Source organism: Phasianus colchicus, chromosome 8 (genome assembly GCF_987193195.1).
Source record: "Phasianus colchicus chromosome 8, bPhaCol1.hap1.1, whole genome shotgun sequence".
NCBI classification, from domain to species: Eukaryota; Metazoa; Chordata; class Aves; order Galliformes; family Phasianidae; genus Phasianus; species Phasianus colchicus.
Window position 1 is genome coordinate 850,792 of NC_143443.1, and position 18,779 is coordinate 869,570.

The window sequence follows — 18,779 nt, forward strand, 5'->3', positions numbered from 1 at the left end:
ACGTTGGCCTTTTGCCTGACTCCTGCGCTGCGACGCTTGGCCCCTTTCATCACGACAACTAAGTTGCATCCAGTCAAGCCCTTCTGTAACACAGAGGGCTCCCTTGCCTCCTCTCCTTCCCTGCCTGTGTCTGCACTCGGGTCATGAAAGACATCCCATCACATCTCGCGGAGGCCTACGATCTCGTAGTCCTGAGCGTGGGCTAAAAATTTCCATTCCCCCCTGCTTATTTCTTCTGAGCCGTGCATTTGTAGCGAGGCATTTAAGTTGGTCCCTTAATGAAATGGAGCTGTGTCGCAGCCGAGCGATAGTTGCGGACGTCCATCTCAACACCAAAAGCCACTGCTTTAAAGTGAGGGTGGCCAAAGAATGGGAAGGATGGCCGCGAGAAGTTGTGGAGTTGTCATCCTTTGAGATACTGAAACCTGACTGGACTACGTCCCCACCGACCAGCTCAAGTTGATCTTGCTTCAGCAGGTGCCTTGGACTGACAAGTCTCAAGAGGTCCCTTCAAGCCTCCACAGTTCTGCGACTCTGTGTTACTTCTGTTACTCTTTCTGCTCCGCTTGGTTGATTTTTCTCCTGCACAACACACACACACACACACAGGAACACAAAACAAAACAAAACAAACGGAGCAATCCAGAGGCCGTGGAGCAGGGAGCAGAAGCACTTTCATGCTCATCTCTCCCAGGCACCGTTCCACCGATCCTGTTCCAGCCACGCTCTTGCCTTCTCAACCGTAGGCTTGCGATTGTCCTGGGAAGAGCTGGATGTTACTCGGCTTGGATGCGAAAGAGAATTTGGTCCTTTCCAACTAGCTTTGTCAAGCTCAGGCGTTTCTTCCTTGGTCCAATTCTCCTCTTTGTGAAGGAGACGCTAAACAGACTCAGTGTCTTTCTCCCTCCCAGAATGGAGTGCGGGAGATAGCCTGTTTCACGCCTCCCGGCTTTCCGTGTGTGTCACGGGACAGCTGGCTTGGGCCCTTGTGGGGAAGGAGTTGGAAAGCTGACTGTCTTGTGCATGGGTGATATTCCTTGAGTTGACTTTCTGGCTTGCTAGAGAAACGTTTCCTACCCAAGTAGCCTGAGCCAGCATCGGTTCTTACTAACCCAGGAGGTTCTGATGTCCCTGCAGCAGTTAAAGCAGCCCAGGAACATTTCACAGAAAATGCGCTCTCCCCTCACACTTTGCTGCGTGGCTCCTGAGTGACGCCAGTGAGCGCTGATTGTCCTTCCCAGACAGCTCTCCGCATGAAATGATCTTGTGTCCCGTGCGAGGAGTGGAAGACAGTGCACTATCAAAGCCCAGAACTACAGAGTCCCCCAGAGTGTTGCCAGAGGACAAAGTGTGTTGCATACTGGGCTGTCGGGGGTTGGGGAAGGAGGAAGAATGAGAGGAGACTCGTTTCCAAAGCGGATGCTCAATGTCTTTAATGAGAAAAGGAGAGGAACGTGCAACAGCTGAGAGCTTCAGCAATGCCCTTTGGACATTCTGTAAAGCTCAGTGCTAGCAGAAGACCACGGATAGTAAGCAGGGGAAAGAGGGCGGGCGATGAGGAGGAGAAGTTGGTGGGAACTCGGCTCCTCTGCAGACCGTGGCCGTGCCCTCAGGGCCGGCTCCGGGGCTGCCTTCAAGGCCCGCGGTGCTCATGCACAGGCAGGTGATCCACAGGCTTTAGCAGAAGAGATTGCCACGTCCCAGAGTGCCACAGAGCCCACGGCCCAGCCCTGACCATCCAAAGCCCCCCAGGCCCAGGGAGCCCCCAGCACCGATGGGCACGCTGCCAGCGCTGAGAGAGCTCCCCACGGCAGCGGACGCTGTGGATCCCACGGCTGTGCTCTGAGGGAAGGAGCTGAGGATTGGGCCCGGCAGCGTCACCACGACTGGTGGGGGCTGGATCGCAACGCTGGAGTCGGCACAACGAAGAACACACGGCTCGTTGCAGCTGTTGGCAAGCGGGGCTGGGCCGCAGGCGGCTGTCTGGCACGGGCTGTAGCACGACATGTCTGGCGGAGGAGGAGGAGGTGACTCTGCAAGATGGAGGCGAGAGAGAGCTGAGGGCTCGAGCTGTCTCTCAGCGCGCTCGGGTGTCACGAGCCAAGAGTCAAAGGCCCTGCCGCGGCTGCTGAGGGGCTGTCTGTGAGTATTTGGGTAGGCTTGGGGTGGGTATTTGTGGGTAATTTAGGGATGATGCCAGAGAGGGAAGCTCCTCCTGTCCAAGTGAAGCTCCTGTCCAGCCGGTCTTCTCCCTCCCCCAGCATGCCCAGTGCAGGCCCTCTCCAAGCCGCGCTTGCTCCGTGACCAAGGGTCCGTGTCCAGAGCGCAAGGACGTTTCCCTCACAACCCACAACCATCGTTCTAGTCAGCCTTGAAGGCTGGCCTGGAATGTTCAGCTGTGAGATGAGATGAGATGAGGCTCCTCATCCCAGCACATCCTGAGGTAGGTATGATGAAGAGGATGCCGACTCTTTCAGGGGGGGATGAGTTTAGCCTTGCTGCTATTGCCTCAGTCGGGGAAAGAAAGATGTTCTAGGGTACAACAGAAAAGCATCACTCTCAGCATCCATCTGTGCAGGTCCTGCTCGTGAGCCCTTCTTCCCTGCTGGTGGTTACTTATTCTTCCAGAGGCAAGAGCTCAACTTGTTCCCTCAACGGCTTTTCCCTCTAAAAAGAGCTCTCCTTCTCCTCCGACAGCTCTGCCCTTCTGCCCCCCTCACTCCCCCTGCTTCTTTCCGAAGGAGACAAGTGCAAGCAAAGCGCAGCAAGGCTACTGAAGACAGAAGCCACGTCGTACTAAGACGTCTCCGGTGGGACGAGCTCTCGTGAGGGAATTCCAAGCCGTGCTACTAATGCAAAAGGTGCATCGCTGCCTCAAGGATGGTGGAAGAAGAGGCCAAGGCACCGGTTAGAAATTTGTGGCCGCACAGCCAGGGCCGCAAATGGCTTTCAAAGGAACCCTCCAATGCCCCGTTTCAGGTGAAAAAGCCACGCTGCCCCGTTCCCCTCCCCGAATACCGACACGCATGGTTGACAGTCCCAGACCGCTTGCGGAGGACAAGGCAGGAAAAATGCACGCAGCCCCCTCCTCGGGAGGCGTTCTGACCAGTGAGCAGACGGAAGGCAAAGCAAACGCAGACTTACTGGCTTCACAGAGGAGAGCAAGGCCCAAGCAGGGAATAGAGTAGCTGGGAAACGAGGCACCTATTTATACTGAGCCCGATGGCCCCGGGGGAGCTGAAGTGGCAAAAACACAAAGCGCCTTCAGAAAGGGTAATTTTGGCTTCCCAAGCTCTGCTGGTAGATGAAAGGCATTCCTCCTTCACCCGAAATGCTTAGCTCCCTTGTCACGCTGCGTAAGGCTGAAGCGATCTGGTTGATAGCACTTCTGTTTCTTCCTCAGGCCGATGCTCGTGAGAGGTCTCGTTGCCATTGCTGGTGAAGACTTGCAGAAGAATCAGGCCGTGCGCAGGCGCTGTACATATTCTCCCCTTCCCGAAGCTCATGGCCCCCGCTTGGTAGGACTTTGCGCGTGGAGCACTGCAGAAGGGAGCACACAAGCGTCTTGCACTGACGGGCTCAGCCTGACCCTGAGCAAGAGCGGTGCCGGCAGGCTACGGAGGAGCTCAGAGCACAGGCAAGCGTCTGCACAGGAGACTCAGATGCCCGGCTGAGAGTGGAGGGTGATGTTCAGCCCAGCCCCCCCGTGATCTGGAGAGAAACTTCATTGCGCGTATGCAGGGAGGGAGACAGCGAGAGTGCAGCTGGAGTGGGTCAGGCCGCTCCATGGCGAGTCTCTGCTCCCTCCCCTCCGGCCGTGATGACGCACACGCTTTCCTGACCTGCAAAGGCTTCCAGCTGTTTCCCTTATTCGGGCAAGGTCAGAGTGTTTTCTGTGGGCAGGGCACGGGCTGTGCCTTACCAAACTGGATTTACTCATTGAACGCCTGAGGAGAGGCTGGAGCGCCAGAAGGCCCTGCTGAATGAGGGAGGCTGCTGAGTCATGCCTGGAAGTGGGCCGCCACCAAGTGGGACTGCTTCAGCATTCCCTTGCCAGACCACATCGGCCTTTGGCCCTTTCCCTAGTCGCTTGTTTTTCCGGCCGTGCACCCAGAGAACCTGGCTTCCTCTCTCTTGGCAATGGTCAGAGAAGCGCAGGTAGTGCCTTTGAATTGCAAGGTGGCTCTAGCAGGCCACTTGTGACTGACCAGGAGGTGCTGAGCCACTGTAAGGAGCTTCTGCTCCACCTCGCTCTGAGTCATCCGTCCACACGCTGGCATCAGGGATACTGAGGGAAAAGAACTGAGACATGCTAAGGGCTCTAGGCACAACCTCACGTCCTCGTTCCTGCAGAAATGCAGCTTTTTGCACAGTGTTGTCACAGCCATTGGCATCTTGCCCGACCACTTGGCAGTGCCTTGAAATGCTGTCATGCTCCTCTTGGTGAAAGAGCAGTCAGAGGAGTTCGGCAGCAACGGGCCCTGATGCCCGTCCTCCCATCTCACGCAGAATGTTTAGGAAGGAAGGTGGTTTGAGAGTAGTTGGCTTCTGTTCCCATGGTGGGTTGCTCTCCTTCCAAGCTAGTCTTCCCCTTGTATCAGTGTCAAACGCTTTGCTGAAGTGCGGCTAAACAACCTCCACAGCCTTTTCCTCGCCCACCGTGCTGGCCTTCTAGGAGAACTGGAAGGAGCTCAGGTTAGTGAAGCAGGAGCTGCCGTGCGTGGAAAGGGGTGCTGAGTGGGTGTGATCATTGGGTTGTCCTCGACGTGCCGTGTGATGGCACTCGAGACAATGTGCTCCACGACCTTCCCTTGTAGCAAAGTCAGACGGAGAAGCCTGGACTTAATTCATCAGTGAGTGATAGGATCATAGAATCATTTGAGTTGGAAGGGACCTTGAAAGGTCATCTAGTCCAAGTCCACTGCAATCAACAGGGACATCCAAAGCTCGATGGGGTGCTCAGAGCCCCGTCCAGCCTGACCTTTATCTGACATTCTTTTACCGTCAGTAGTACATTTGTTCTCTCTCCTTCTCTTTGTTGGGTAGACTCTTCCACCTGCTTCTTTGTGCCAGTTGGGTGGCCGATCACAGTGTCCTGTCACAATTTTGGCCACATTGGCCTTTTGCCTGACTCCTGCGCTGCGACGCTTGGCCCCTTTCATCACGACAACTAAGTTGCATCCAGTCAAGCCCTTCTGTAACACAGAGGGCTCCCTTGCCTCCTCTCCTTCCCTGCCTGTGTCTGCACTCGGGTCATGAAAGCCATCCCATCACGTCTCGCGGAGGCCTACGATCTCGTAGTCCTGAGCGTGGGCTAAAAATTTCCATTCCCCCCTGCTTATTTCTTCTGAGCCGTGCATTTGTAGCGAGGCATTTAAGTTGGTCCCTTAATGAAATGGAGCTGTGTCGCAGCCGAGCGATAGTTGCGGACGTCCATCTCAACACCAAAAGCCACTGCTTTAAAGTGAGGGTGGCCAAAGAATGGGAAGGATGGCCGCGAGAAGTTGTGGAGTTGTCATCCTTTGAGATACTGAAACCTGACTGGACTACGTCCCCACCGACCAGCTCAAGTTGATCTTGCTTCAGCAGGTGCCTTGGACTGACAAGTCTCAAGAGGTCCCTTCAAGCCTCCACAGTTCTGCGACTCTGTGTTACTTCTGTTACTCTTTCTGCTCCGCTTGGTTGATTTTTCTCCTGCACAACACACACACACACACACAGGAACACAAAACAAAACAAAACAAACGGAGCAATCCAGAGGCCGTGGAGCAGGGAGCAGAAGCACTTTCATGCTCATCTCTCCCAGGCACCGTTCCACCGATCCTGTTCCAGCCACGCTCTTGCCTTCTCAACCGTAGGCTTGCGATTGTCCTGGGAAGAGCTGGATGTTACTCGGCTTGGATGCGAAAGAGAATTTGGTCCTTTCCAACTAGCTTTGTCAAGCTCAGGCGTTTCTTCCTTGGTCCAATTCTCCTCTTTGTGAAGGAGACGCTAAACAGACTCAGTGTCTTTCTCCCTCCCAGAATGGAGTGCGGGAGATAGCCTGTTTCACGCCTCCCGGCTTTCCGTGTGTGTCACGGGACAGCTGGCTTGGGCCCTTGTGGGGAAGGAGTTGGAAAGCTGACTGTCTTGTGCATGGGTGATATTCCTTGAGTTGACTTTCTGGCTTGCTAGAGAAACGTTTCCTACCCAAGTAGCCTGAGCCAGCATCGGTTCTTACTAACCCAGGAGGTTCTGATGTCCCTGCAGCAGTTAAAGCAGCCCAGGAACATTTCACAGAAAATGCGCTCTCCCCTCACACTTTGCTGCGTGGCTCCTGAGTGACGCCAGTGAGCGCTGATTGTCCTTCCCAGACAGCTCTCCGCATGAAATGATCTTGTGTCCCGTGCGAGGAGTGGAAGACAGTGCACTATCAAAGCCCAGAACTACAGAGTCCCCCAGAGTGTTGCCAGAGGACAAAGTGTGTTGCATACTGGGCTGTCGGGGGTTGGGGAAGGAGGAAGAATGAGAGGAGACTCGTTTCCAAAGCGGATGCTCAATGTCTTTAATGAGAAAAGGAGAGGAACGTGCAACAGCTGAGAGCTTCAGCAATGCCCTTTGGACATTCTGTAAAGCTCAGTGCTAGCAGAAGACCACGGATAGTAAGCAGGGGAAAGAGGGCGGGCGATGAGGAGGAGAAGTTGGTGGGAACTCGGCTCCTCTGCAGACCGTGGCCGTGCCCTCAGGGCCGGCTCCGGGGCTGCCTTCAAGGCCCGCGGTGCTCATGCACAGGCAGGTGATCCACAGGCTTTAGCAGAAGAGATTGCCACGTCCCAGAGTGCCACAGAGCCCACGGCCCAGCCCTGACCATCCAAAGCCCCCCAGGCCCAGGGAGCCCCCAGCACCGATGGGCACGCTGCCAGCGCTGAGAGAGCTCCCCACGGCAGCGGACGCTGTGGATCCCACGGCTGTGCTCTGAGGGAAGGAGCTGAGGATTGGGCCCGGCAGCGTCACCACGACTGGTGGGGGCTGGATCGCAACGCTGGAGTCGGCACAACGAAGAACACACGGCTCGTTGCAGCTGTTGGCAAGCGGGGCTGGGCCGCAGGCGGCTGTCTGGCACGGGCTGTAGCACGACATGTCTGGCGGAGGAGGAGGAGGTGACTCTGCAAGATGGAGGCGAGAGAGAGCTGAGGGCTCGAGCTGTCTCTCAGCGCGCTCGGGTGTCACGAGCCAAGAGTCAAAGGCCCTGCCGCGGCTGCTGAGGGGCTGTCTGTGAGTATTTGGGTAGGCTTGGGGTGGGTATTTGTGGGTAATTTAGGGATGATGCCAGAGAGGGAAGCTCCTCCTGTCCAAGTGAAGCTCCTGTCCAGCCGGTCTTCTCCCTCCCCCAGCATGCCCAGTGCAGGCCCTCTCCAAGCCGCGCTTGCTCCGTGACCAAGGGTCCGTGTCCAGAGCGCAAGGACGTTTCCCTCACAACCCACAACCATCGTTCTAGTCAGCCTTGAAGGCTGGCCTGGAATGTTCAGCTGTGAGATGAGATGAGATGAGGCTCCTCATCCCAGCACATCCTGAGGTAGGTATGATGAAGAGGATGCCGACTCTTTCAGGGGGGGATGAGTTTAGCCTTGCTGCTATTGCCTCAGTCGGGGAAAGAAAGATGTTCTAGGGTACAACAGAAAAGCATCACTCTCAGCATCCATCTGTGCAGGTCCTGCTCGTGAGCCCTTCTTCCCTGCTGGTGGTTACTTATTCTTCCAGAGGCAAGAGCTCAACTTGTTCCCTCAACGGCTTTTCCCTCTAAAAAGAGCTCTCCTTCTCCTCCGACAGCTCTGCCCTTCTGCCCCCCTCACTCCCCCTGCTTCTTTCCGAAGGAGACAAGTGCAAGCAAAGCGCAGCAAGGCTACTGAAGACAGAAGCCACGTCGTACTAAGACGTCTCCGGTGGGACGAGCTCTCGTGAGGGAATTCCAAGCCGTGCTACTAATGCAAAAGGTGCATCGCTGCCTCAAGGATGGTGGAAGAAGAGGCCAAGGCACCGGTTAGAAATTTGTGGCCGCACAGCCAGGGCCGCAAATGGCTTTCAAAGGAACCCTCCAATGCCCCGTTTCAGGTGAAAAAGCCACGCTGCCCCGTTCCCCTCCCCGAATACCGACACGCATGGTTGACAGTCCCAGACCGCTTGCGGAGGACAAGGCAGGAAAAATGCACGCAGCCCCCTCCTCGGGAGGCGTTCTGACCAGTGAGCAGACGGAAGGCAAAGCAAACGCAGACTTACTGGCTTCACAGAGGAGAGCAAGGCCCAAGCAGGGAATAGAGTAGCTGGGAAACGAGGCACCTATTTATACTGAGCCCGATGGCCCCGGGGGAGCTGAAGTGGCAAAAACACAAAGCGCCTTCAGAAAGGGTAATTTTGGCTTCCCAAGCTCTGCTGGTAGATGAAAGGCATTCCTCCTTCACCCGAAATGCTTAGCTCCCTTGTCACGCTGCGTAAGGCTGAAGCGATCTGGTTGATAGCACTTCTGTTTCTTCCTCAGGCCGATGCTCGTGAGAGGTCTCGTTGCCATTGCTGGTGAAGACTTGCAGAAGAATCAGGCCGTGCGCAGGCGCTGTACATATTCTCCCCTTCCCGAAGCTCATGGCCCCCGCTTGGTAGGACTTTGCGCGTGGAGCACTGCAGAAGGGAGCACACAAGCGTCTTGCACTGACGGGCTCAGCCTGACCCTGAGCAAGAGCGGTGCCGGCAGGCTACGGAGGAGCTCAGAGCACAGGCAAGCGTCTGCACAGGAGACTCAGATGCCCGGCTGAGAGTGGAGGGTGATGTTCAGCCCAGCCCCCCCGTGATCTGGAGAGAAACTTCATTGCGCGTATGCAGGGAGGGAGACAGCGAGAGTGCAGCTGGAGTGGGTCAGGCCGCTCCATGGCGAGTCTCTGCTCCCTCCCCTCCGGCCGTGATGACGCACACGCTTTCCTGACCTGCAAAGGCTTCCAGCTGTTTCCCTTATTCGGGCAAGGTCAGAGTGTTTTCTGTGGGCAGGGCACGGGCTGTGCCTTACCAAACTGGATTTACTCATTGAACGCCTGAGGAGAGGCTGGAGCGCCAGAAGGCCCTGCTGAATGAGGGAGGCTGCTGAGTCATGCCTGGAAGTGGGCCGCCACCAAGTGGGACTGCTTCAGCATTCCCTTGCCAGACCACATCGGCCTTTGGCCCTTTCCCTAGTCGCTTGTTTTTCCGGCCGTGCACCCAGAGAACCTGGCTTCCTCTCTCTTGGCAATGGTCAGAGAAGCGCAGGTAGTGCCTTTGAATTGCAAGGTGGCTCTAGCAGGCCACTTGTGACTGACCAGGAGGTGCTGAGCCACTGTAAGGAGCTTCTGCTCCACCTCGCTCTGAGTCATCCGTCCACACGCTGGCATCAGGGATACTGAGGGAAAAGAACTGAGACATGCTAAGGGCTCTAGGCACAACCTCACGTCCTCGTTCCTGCAGAAATGCAGCTTTTTGCACAGTGTTGTCACAGCCATTGGCATCTTGCCCGACCACTTGGCAGTGCCTTGAAATGCTGTCATGCTCCTCTTGGTGAAAGAGCAGTCAGAGGAGTTCGGCAGCAACGGGCCCTGATGCCCGTCCTCCCATCTCACGCAGAATGTTTAGGAAGGAAGGTGGTTTGAGAGTAGTTGGCTTCTGTTCCCATGGTGGGTTGCTCTCCTTCCAAGCTAGTCTTCCCCTTGTATCAGTGTCAAACGCTTTGCTGAAGTGCGGCTAAACAACCTCCACAGCCTTTTCCTCGCCCACCGTGCTGGCCTTCTAGGAGAACTGGAAGGAGCTCAGGTTAGTGAAGCAGGAGCTGCCGTGCGTGGAAAGGGGTGCTGAGTGGGTGTGATCATTGGGTTGTCCTCGACGTGCCGTGTGATGGCACTCGAGACAATGTGCTCCACGACCTTCCCTTGTAGCAAAGTCAGACGGAGAAGCCTGGACTTAATTCATCAGTGAGTGATAGGATCATAGAATCATTTGAGTTGGAAGGGACCTTGAAAGGTCATCTAGTCCAAGTCCACTGCAATCAACAGGGACATCCAAAGCTCGATGGGGTGCTCAGAGCCCCGTCCAGCCTGACCTTTATCTGACATTCTTTTACCGTCAGTAGTACATTTGTTCTCTCTCCTTCTCTTTGTTGGGTAGACTCTTCCACCTGCTTCTTTGTGCCAGTTGGGTGGCCGATCACAGTGTCCTGTCACAATTTTGGCCACATTGGCCTTTTGCCTGACTCCTGCGCTGCGACGCTTGGCCCCTTTCATCACGACAACTAAGTTGCATCCAGTCAAGCCCTTCTGTAACACAGAGGGCTCCCTTGCCTCCTCTCCTTCCCTGCCTGTGTCTGCACTCGGGTCATGAAAGACATCCCATCACATCTCGCGGAGGCCTACGATCTCGTAGTCCTGAGCGTGGGCTAAAAATTTCCATTCCCCCCTGCTTATTTCTTCTGAGCCGTGCATTTGTAGCGAGGCATTTAAGTTGGTCCCTTAATGAAATGGAGCTGTGTCGCAGCCGAGCGATAGTTGCGGACGTCCATCTCAACACCAAAAGCCACTGCTTTAAAGTGAGGGTGGCCAAAGAATGGGAAGGATGGCCGCGAGAAGTTGTGGAGTTGTCATCCTTTGAGATACTGAAACCTGACTGGACTACGTCCCCACCGACCAGCTCAAGTTGATCTTGCTTCAGCAGGTGCCTTGGACTGACAAGTCTCAAGAGGTCCCTTCAAGCCTCCACAGTTCTGCGACTCTGTGTTACTTCTGTTACTCTTTCTGCTCCGCTTGGTTGATTTTTCTCCTGCACAACACACACACACACACACAGGAACACAAAACAAAACAAAACAAACGGAGCAATCCAGAGGCCGTGGAGCAGGGAGCAGAAGCACTTTCATGCTCATCTCTCCCAGGCACCGTTCCACCGATCCTGTTCCAGCCACGCTCTTGCCTTCTCAACCGTAGGCTTGCGATTGTCCTGGGAAGAGCTGGATGTTACTCGGCTTGGATGCGAAAGAGAATTTGGTCCTTTCCAACTAGCTTTGTCAAGCTCAGGCGTTTCTTCCTTGGTCCAATTCTCCTCTTTGTGAAGGAGACGCTAAACAGACTCAGTGTCTTTCTCCCTCCCAGAATGGAGTGCGGGAGATAGCCTGTTTCACGCCTCCCGGCTTTCCGTGTGTGTCACGGGACAGCTGGCTTGGGCCCTTGTGGGGAAGGAGTTGGAAAGCTGACTGTCTTGTGCATGGGTGATATTCCTTGAGTTGACTTTCTGGCTTGCTAGAGAAACGTTTCCTACCCAAGTAGCCTGAGCCAGCATCGGTTCTTACTAACCCAGGAGGTTCTGATGTCCCTGCAGCAGTTAAAGCAGCCCAGGAACATTTCACAGAAAATGCGCTCTCCCCTCACACTTTGCTGCGTGGCTCCTGAGTGACGCCAGTGAGCGCTGATTGTCCTTCCCAGACAGCTCTCCGCATGAAATGATCTTGTGTCCCGTGCGAGGAGTGGAAGACAGTGCACTATCAAAGCCCAGAACTACAGAGTCCCCCAGAGTGTTGCCAGAGGACAAAGTGTGTTGCATACTGGGCTGTCGGGGGTTGGGGAAGGAGGAAGAATGAGAGGAGACTCGTTTCCAAAGCGGATGCTCAATGTCTTTAATGAGAAAAGGAGAGGAACGTGCAACAGCTGAGAGCTTCAGCAATGCCCTTTGGACATTCTGTAAAGCTCAGTGCTAGCAGAAGACCACGGATAGTAAGCAGGGGAAAGAGGGCGGGCGATGAGGAGGAGAAGTTGGTGGGAACTCGGCTCCTCTGCAGACCGTGGCCGTGCCCTCAGGGCCGGCTCCGGGGCTGCCTTCAAGGCCCGCGGTGCTCATGCACAGGCAGGTGATCCACAGGCTTTAGCAGAAGAGATTGCCACGTCCCAGAGTGCCACAGAGCCCACGGCCCAGCCCTGACCATCCAAAGCCCCCCAGGCCCAGGGAGCCCCCAGCACCGATGGGCACGCTGCCAGCGCTGAGAGAGCTCCCCACGGCAGCGGACGCTGTGGATCCCACGGCTGTGCTCTGAGGGAAGGAGCTGAGGATTGGGCCCGGCAGCGTCACCACGACTGGTGGGGGCTGGATCGCAACGCTGGAGTCGGCACAACGAAGAACACACGGCTCGTTGCAGCTGTTGGCAAGCGGGGCTGGGCCGCAGGCGGCTGTCTGGCACGGGCTGTAGCACGACATGTCTGGCGGAGGAGGAGGAGGTGACTCTGCAAGATGGAGGCGAGAGAGAGCTGAGGGCTCGAGCTGTCTCTCAGCGCGCTCGGGTGTCACGAGCCAAGAGTCAAAGGCCCTGCCGCGGCTGCTGAGGGGCTGTCTGTGAGTATTTGGGTAGGCTTGGGGTGGGTATTTGTGGGTAATTTAGGGATGATGCCAGAGAGGGAAGCTCCTCCTGTCCAAGTGAAGCTCCTGTCCAGCCGGTCTTCTCCCTCCCCCAGCATGCCCAGTGCAGGCCCTCTCCAAGCCGCGCTTGCTCCGTGACCAAGGGTCCGTGTCCAGAGCGCAAGGACGTTTCCCTCACAACCCACAACCATCGTTCTAGTCAGCCTTGAAGGCTGGCCTGGAATGTTCAGCTGTGAGATGAGATGAGATGAGGCTCCTCATCCCAGCACATCCTGAGGTAGGTATGATGAAGAGGATGCCGACTCTTTCAGGGGGGGATGAGTTTAGCCTTGCTGCTATTGCCTCAGTCGGGGAAAGAAAGATGTTCTAGGGTACAACAGAAAAGCATCACTCTCAGCATCCATCTGTGCAGGTCCTGCTCGTGAGCCCTTCTTCCCTGCTGGTGGTTACTTATTCTTCCAGAGGCAAGAGCTCAACTTGTTCCCTCAACGGCTTTTCCCTCTAAAAAGAGCTCTCCTTCTCCTCCGACAGCTCTGCCCTTCTGCCCCCCTCACTCCCCCTGCTTCTTTCCGAAGGAGACAAGTGCAAGCAAAGCGCAGCAAGGCTACTGAAGACAGAAGCCACGTCGTACTAAGACGTCTCCGGTGGGACGAGCTCTCGTGAGGGAATTCCAAGCCGTGCTACTAATGCAAAAGGTGCATCGCTGCCTCAAGGATGGTGGAAGAAGAGGCCAAGGCACCGGTTAGAAATTTCTGGCCGCACAGCCAGGGCCGCAAATGGCTTTCAAAGGAACCCTCCAATGCCCCGTTTCAGGTGAAAAAGCCACGCTGCCCCGTTCCCCTCCCCGAATACCGACACGCATGGTTGACAGTCCCAGACCGCTTGCGGAGGACAAGGCAGGAAAAATGCACGCAGCCCCCTCCTCGGGAGGCGTTCTGACCAGTGAGCAGACGGAAGGCAAAGCAAACGCAGACTTACTGGCTTCACAGAGGAGAGCAAGGCCCAAGCAGGGAATAGAGTAGCTGGGAAACGAGGCACCTATTTATACTGAGCCCGATGGCCCCGGGGGAGCTGAAGTGGCAAAAACACAAAGCGCCTTCAGAAAGGGTAATTTTGGCTTCCCAAGCTCTGCTGGTAGATGAAAGGCATTCCTCCTTCACCCGAAATGCTTAGCTCCCTTGTCACGCTGCGTAAGGCTGAAGCGATCTGGTTGATAGCACTTCTGTTTCTTCCTCAGGCCGATGCTCGTGAGAGGTCTCGTTGCCATTGCTGGTGAAGACTTGCAGAAGAATCAGGCCGTGCGCAGGCGCTGTACATATTCTCCCCTTCCCGAAGCTCATGGCCCCCGCTTGGTAGGACTTTGCGCGTGGAGCACTGCAGAAGGGAGCACACAAGCGTCTTGCACTGACGGGCTCAGCCTGACCCTGAGCAAGAGCGGTGCCGGCAGGCTACGGAGGAGCTCAGAGCACAGGCAAGCGTCTGCACAGGAGACTCAGATGCCCGGCTGAGAGTGGAGGGTGATGTTCAGCCCAGCCCCCCCGTGATCTGGAGAGAAACTTCATTGCGCGTATGCAGGGAGGGAGACAGCGAGAGTGCAGCTGGAGTGGGTCAGGCCGCTCCATGGCGAGTCTCTGCTCCCTCCCCTCCGGCCGTGATGACGCACACGCTTTCCTGACCTGCAAAGGCTTCCAGCTGTTTCCCTTATTCGGGCAAGGTCAGAGTGTTTTCTGTGGGCAGGGCACGGGCTGTGCCTTACCAAACTGGATTTACTCATTGAACGCCTGAGGAGAGGCTGGAGCACCAGAAGGCCCTGCTGAATGAGGGAGGCTGCTGAGTCATGCCTGGAAGTGGGCCGCCACCAAGTGGGACTGCTTCAGCATTCCCTTGCCAGACCACATCGGCCTTTGGCCCTTTCCCTAGTCGCTTGTTTTTCCGGCCGTGCACCCAGAGAACCTGGCTTCCTCTCTCTTGGCAATGGTCAGAGAAGCGCAGGTAGTGCCTTTGAATTGCAAGGTGGCTCTAGCAGGCCACTTGTGACTGACCAGGAGGTGCTGAGCCACTGTAAGGAGCTTCTGCTCCACCTCGCTCTGAGTCATCCGTCCACACGCTGGCATCAGGGATACTGAGGGAAAAGAACTGAGACATGCTAAGGGCTCTAGGCACAACCTCACGTCCTCGTTCCTGCAGAAATGCAGCTTTTTGCACAGTGTTGTCACAGCCATTGGCATCTTGCCCGACCACTTGGCAGTGCCTTGAAATGCTGTCATGCTCCTCTTGGTGAAAGAGCAGTCAGAGGAGTTCGGCAGCAACGGGCCCTGATGCCCGTCCTCCCATCTCACGCAGAATGTTTAGGAAGGAAGGTGGTTTGAGAGTAGTTGGCTTCTGTTCCCATGGTGGGTTGCTCTCCTTCCAAGCTAGTCTTCCCCTTGTATCAGTGTCAAACGCTTTGCTGAAGTGCGGCTAAACAACCTCCACAGCCTTTTCCTCGCCCACCGTGCTGGCCTTCTAGGAGAACTGGAAGGAGCTCAGGTTAGTGAAGCAGGAGCTGCCGTGCGTGGAAAGGGGTGCTGAGTGGGTGTGATCATTGGGTTGTCCTCGACGTGCCGTGTGATGGCACTCGAGACAATGTGCTCCACGACCTTCCCTTGTAGCAAAGTCAGACGGAGAAGCCTGGACTTAATTCATCAGTGAGTGATAGGATCATAGAATCATTTGAGTTGGAAGGGACCTTGAAAGGTCATCTAGTCCAAGTCCACTGCAATCAACAGGGACATCCAAAGCTCGATGGGGTGCTCAGAGCCCCGTCCAGCCTGACCTTTATCTGACATTCTTTTACCGTCAGTAGTACATTTGTTCTCTCTCCTTCTCTTTGTTGGGTAGACTCTTCCACCTGCTTCTTTGTGCCAGTTGGGTGGCCGATCACAGTGTCCTGTCACAATTTTGGCCACGTTGGCCTTTTGCCTGACTCCTGCGCTGCGACGCTTGGCCCCTTTCATCACGACAACTAAGTTGCATCCAGTCAAGCCCTTCTGTAACACAGAGGGCTCCCTTGCCTCCTCTCCTTCCCTGCCTGTGTCTGCACTCGGGTCATGAAAGACATCCCATCACGTCTCGCGGAGGCCTACGATCTCGTAGTCCTGAGCGTGGGCTAAAAATTTCCATTCCCCCCTGCTTATTTCTTCTGACCCGTGCATTTGTAGCGAGGCATTTAAGTTGGTCCCTTAATGAAATGGAGCTGTGTCGCAGCCGAGCGATAGTTGCGGACGTCCATCTCAACACCAAAAGCCACTGCTTTAAAGTGAGGGTGGCCAAAGAATGGGAAGGATGGCCGCGAGAAGTTGTGGAGTTGTCATCCTTTGAGATACTGAAACCTGACTGGACTACGTCCCCACCGACCAGCTCAAGTTGATCTTGCTTCAGCAGGTGCCTTGGACTGACAAGTCTCAAGAGGTCCCTTCAAGCCTCCACAGTTCTGCGACTCTGTGTTACTTCTGTTACTCTTTCTGCTCCGCTTGGTTGATTTTTCTCCTGCACAACACACACACACACACACAGGAACACAAAACAAAACAAAACAAACGGAGCAATCCAGAGGCCGTGGAGCAGGGAGCAGAAGCACTTTCATGCTCATCTCTCCCAGGCACCGTTCCACCGATCCTGTTCCAGCCACGCTCTTGCCTTCTCAACCGTAGGCTTGCGATTGTCCTGGGAAGAGCTGGATGTTACTCGGCTTGGATGCGAAAGAGAATTTGGTCCTTTCCAACTAGCTTTGTCAAGCTCAGGCGTTTCTTCCTTGGTCCAATTCTCCTCTTTGTGAAGGAGACGCTAAACAGACTCAGTGTCTTTCTCCCTCCCAGAATGGAGTGCGGGAGATAGCCTGTTTCACGCCTCCCGGCTTTCCGTGTGTGTCACGGGACAGCTGGCTTGGGCCCTTGTGGGGAAGGAGTTGGAAAGCTGACTGTCTTGTGCATGGGTGATATTCCTTGAGTTGACTTTCTGGCTTGCTAGAGAAACGTTTCCTACCCAAGTAGCCTGAGCCAGCATCGGTTCTTACTAACCCAGGAGGTTCTGATGTCCCTGCAGCAGTTAAAGCAGCCCAGGAACATTTCACAGAAAATGCGCTCTCCCCTCACACTTTGCTGCGTGGCTCCTGAGTGACGCCAGTGAGCGCTGATTGTCCTTCCCAGACAGCTCTCCGCATGAAATGATCTTGTGTCCCGTGCGAGGAGTGGAAGACAGTGCACTATCAAAGCCCAGAACTACAGAGTCCCCCAGAGTGTTGCCAGAGGACAAAGTGTGTTGCATACTGGGCTGTCGGGGGTTGGGGAAGGAGGAAGAATGAGAGGAGACTCGTTTCCAAAGCGGATGCTCAATGTCTTTAATGAGAAAAGGAGAGGAACGTGCAACAGCTGAGAGCTTCAGCAATGCCCTTTGGACATTCTGTAAAGCTCAGTGCTAGCAGAAGACCACGGATAGTAAGCAGGGGAAAGAGGGCGGGCGATGAGGAGGAGAAGTTGGTGGGAACTCGACTCCTCTGCAGACCGTGGCCTTGCCCTCAGGGCCGGCTCCGGGGCTGCCTTCAAGGCCCGCGGTGCTCATGCACAGGCAGGTGATCCACAGGCTTTAGCAGAAGAGATTGCCACGTCCCAGAGTGCCACAGAGCCCACGGCCCAGCCCTGACCATCCAAAGCCCCCCAGGCCCAGGGAGCCCCCAGCACCGATGGGCACGCTGCCAGCGCTGAGAGAGCTCCCCACGGCAGCGGACGCTGTGGATCCCACGGCTGTGCTCTGAGGGAAGGAGCTGAGGATTGGGCCCGGCAGCGTCACCACGACTGGTGGGGGCTGGATCGCAACGCTGGAGTCGGCACAACGAAGAACACACGGCTCGTTGCAGCTGTTGGCAAGCGGGGCTGGGCCGCAGGCGGCTGTCTGGCACGGGCTGTAGCACGACATGTCTGGCGGAGGAGGAGGTGACTCTGCAAGATGGAGGCGAGAGAGAGCTGAGGGCTCGAGCTGTCTCTCAGCGCGCTCGGGTGTCACGAGCCAAGAGTCAAAGGCCCTGCCGCGGCTGCTGAGGGGCTGTCTGTGAGTATTTGGGTAGGCTTGGGGTGGGTATTTGTGGGTAATTTAGGGATGATGCCAGAGAGGGAAGCTCCTCCTGTCCAAGTGAAGCTCCTGTCCAGCCGGTCTTCTCCCTCCCCCAGCATGCCCAGTGCAGGCCCTCTCCAAGCCGCGCTTGCTCCGTGACCAAGGGTCCGTGTCCAGAGCGCAAGGACGTTTCCCTCACAACCCACAACCATCGTTCTAGTCAGCCTTGAAGGCTGGCCTGGAATGTTCAGCTGTGAGATGAGATGAGATGAGGCTCCTCATCCCAGCACATCCTGAGGTAGGTATGATGAAGAGGATGCCGACTCTTTCAGGGGGGGATGAGTTTAGCCTTGCTGCTATTGCCTCAGTCGGGGAAAGAAAGATGTTCTAGGGTACAACAGAAAAGCATCACTCTCAGCATCCATCTGTGCAGGTCCTGCTCGTGAGCCCTTCTTCCCTGCTGGTGGTTACTTATTCTTCCAGAGGCAAGAGCTCAACTTGTTCCCTCAACGGCTTTTCCCTCTAAAAAGAGCTCTCCTTCTCCTCCGACAGCTCTGCCCTTCTGCCCCCCTCACTCCCCCTGCTTCTTTCCGAAGGAGACAAGTGCAAGCAAAGCGCAGCAAGGCTACTGAAGACAGAAGCCACGTCGTACTAAGACGTCTCCGGTGGGACGAGCTCTCGTGAGGGAATTCCAAGCCGTGCTACTAATGCAAAAGGTGCATCGCTGCCTCAAGGATGGTGGAAGAAGAGGCCAAGGCACCGGTTAGAAATTTGTGGCCGCACAGCCAGGGCCGCAAATGGCTTTCAAAGGAACCCTCCAATGCCCCGTTTCAGGTGAAAAAGCCACGCTGCCCCGTTCCCCTCCCCGAATACCGACACGCATGGTTGACAGTCCCAGACCGCTTGCGGAGGACAAGGCAGGAAAAATGCACGCAGCCCCCTCCTCGGGAGGCGTTCTGACCAGTGAGCAGACGGAAGGCAAAGCAAACGCAGACTTACTGGCTTCACAGAGGAGAGCAAGGCCCAAGCAGGGAATAGAGTAGCTGGGAAACGAGGCACCTATTTATACTGAGGCCGATGGCCCCGGGGGAGCTGAAGTGGCAAAAACACAAAGCGCCTTCAGAAAGGGTAATTTTGGCTTCCCAAGCTCTGCTGGTAGATGAAAGGCATTCCTCCTTCACCCGAAATGCTTAGCTCCCTTGTCACGCTGCGTAAGGCTGAAGCGATCTGGTTGATAGCACTTCTGTTTCTTCCTCAGGCCGATGCTCGTGAGAGGTCTCGTTGCCATTGCTGGTGAAGAC

General features: G+C 55.8%; 4 protein-coding genes across 4 annotated transcripts; all 4 read right to left on the bottom strand.

Moving 5' to 3' along the window:
- Positions 1–1,677: 1,677 nt before the first annotated feature.
- On the bottom strand, positions 1,678–2,007 carry LOC149916944 (beta-keratin-related protein). The gene has a single exon (XM_090144665.1). The coding sequence runs from the start codon at positions 2,005–2,007 to the stop codon at positions 1,678–1,680; it is 330 nt and encodes a 109-aa protein (XP_090000791.1).
- Positions 2,008–6,789: 4,782 nt separating this feature from the next.
- LOC149916945 (beta-keratin-related protein) lies at positions 6,790–7,119 on the bottom strand. Its single transcript, XM_090144666.1, has one exon. It carries the CDS (start codon positions 7,117–7,119, stop codon positions 6,790–6,792), a length of 330 nt encoding a protein of 109 aa, XP_090000792.1.
- Positions 7,120–11,901: 4,782 nt separating this feature from the next.
- On the bottom strand, positions 11,902–12,231 carry LOC149916946 (beta-keratin-related protein). The gene has a single exon (XM_090144667.1). It carries the CDS (start codon positions 12,229–12,231, stop codon positions 11,902–11,904), a length of 330 nt encoding a protein of 109 aa, XP_090000793.1.
- A 4,782-nt stretch (positions 12,232–17,013) lies between these two features.
- LOC149916947 (beta-keratin-related protein) lies at positions 17,014–17,343 on the bottom strand. Its single transcript, XM_090144668.1, has one exon. It carries the CDS (start codon positions 17,341–17,343, stop codon positions 17,014–17,016), a length of 330 nt encoding a protein of 109 aa, XP_090000794.1.
- Positions 17,344–18,779: the final 1,436 nt, after the last annotated feature.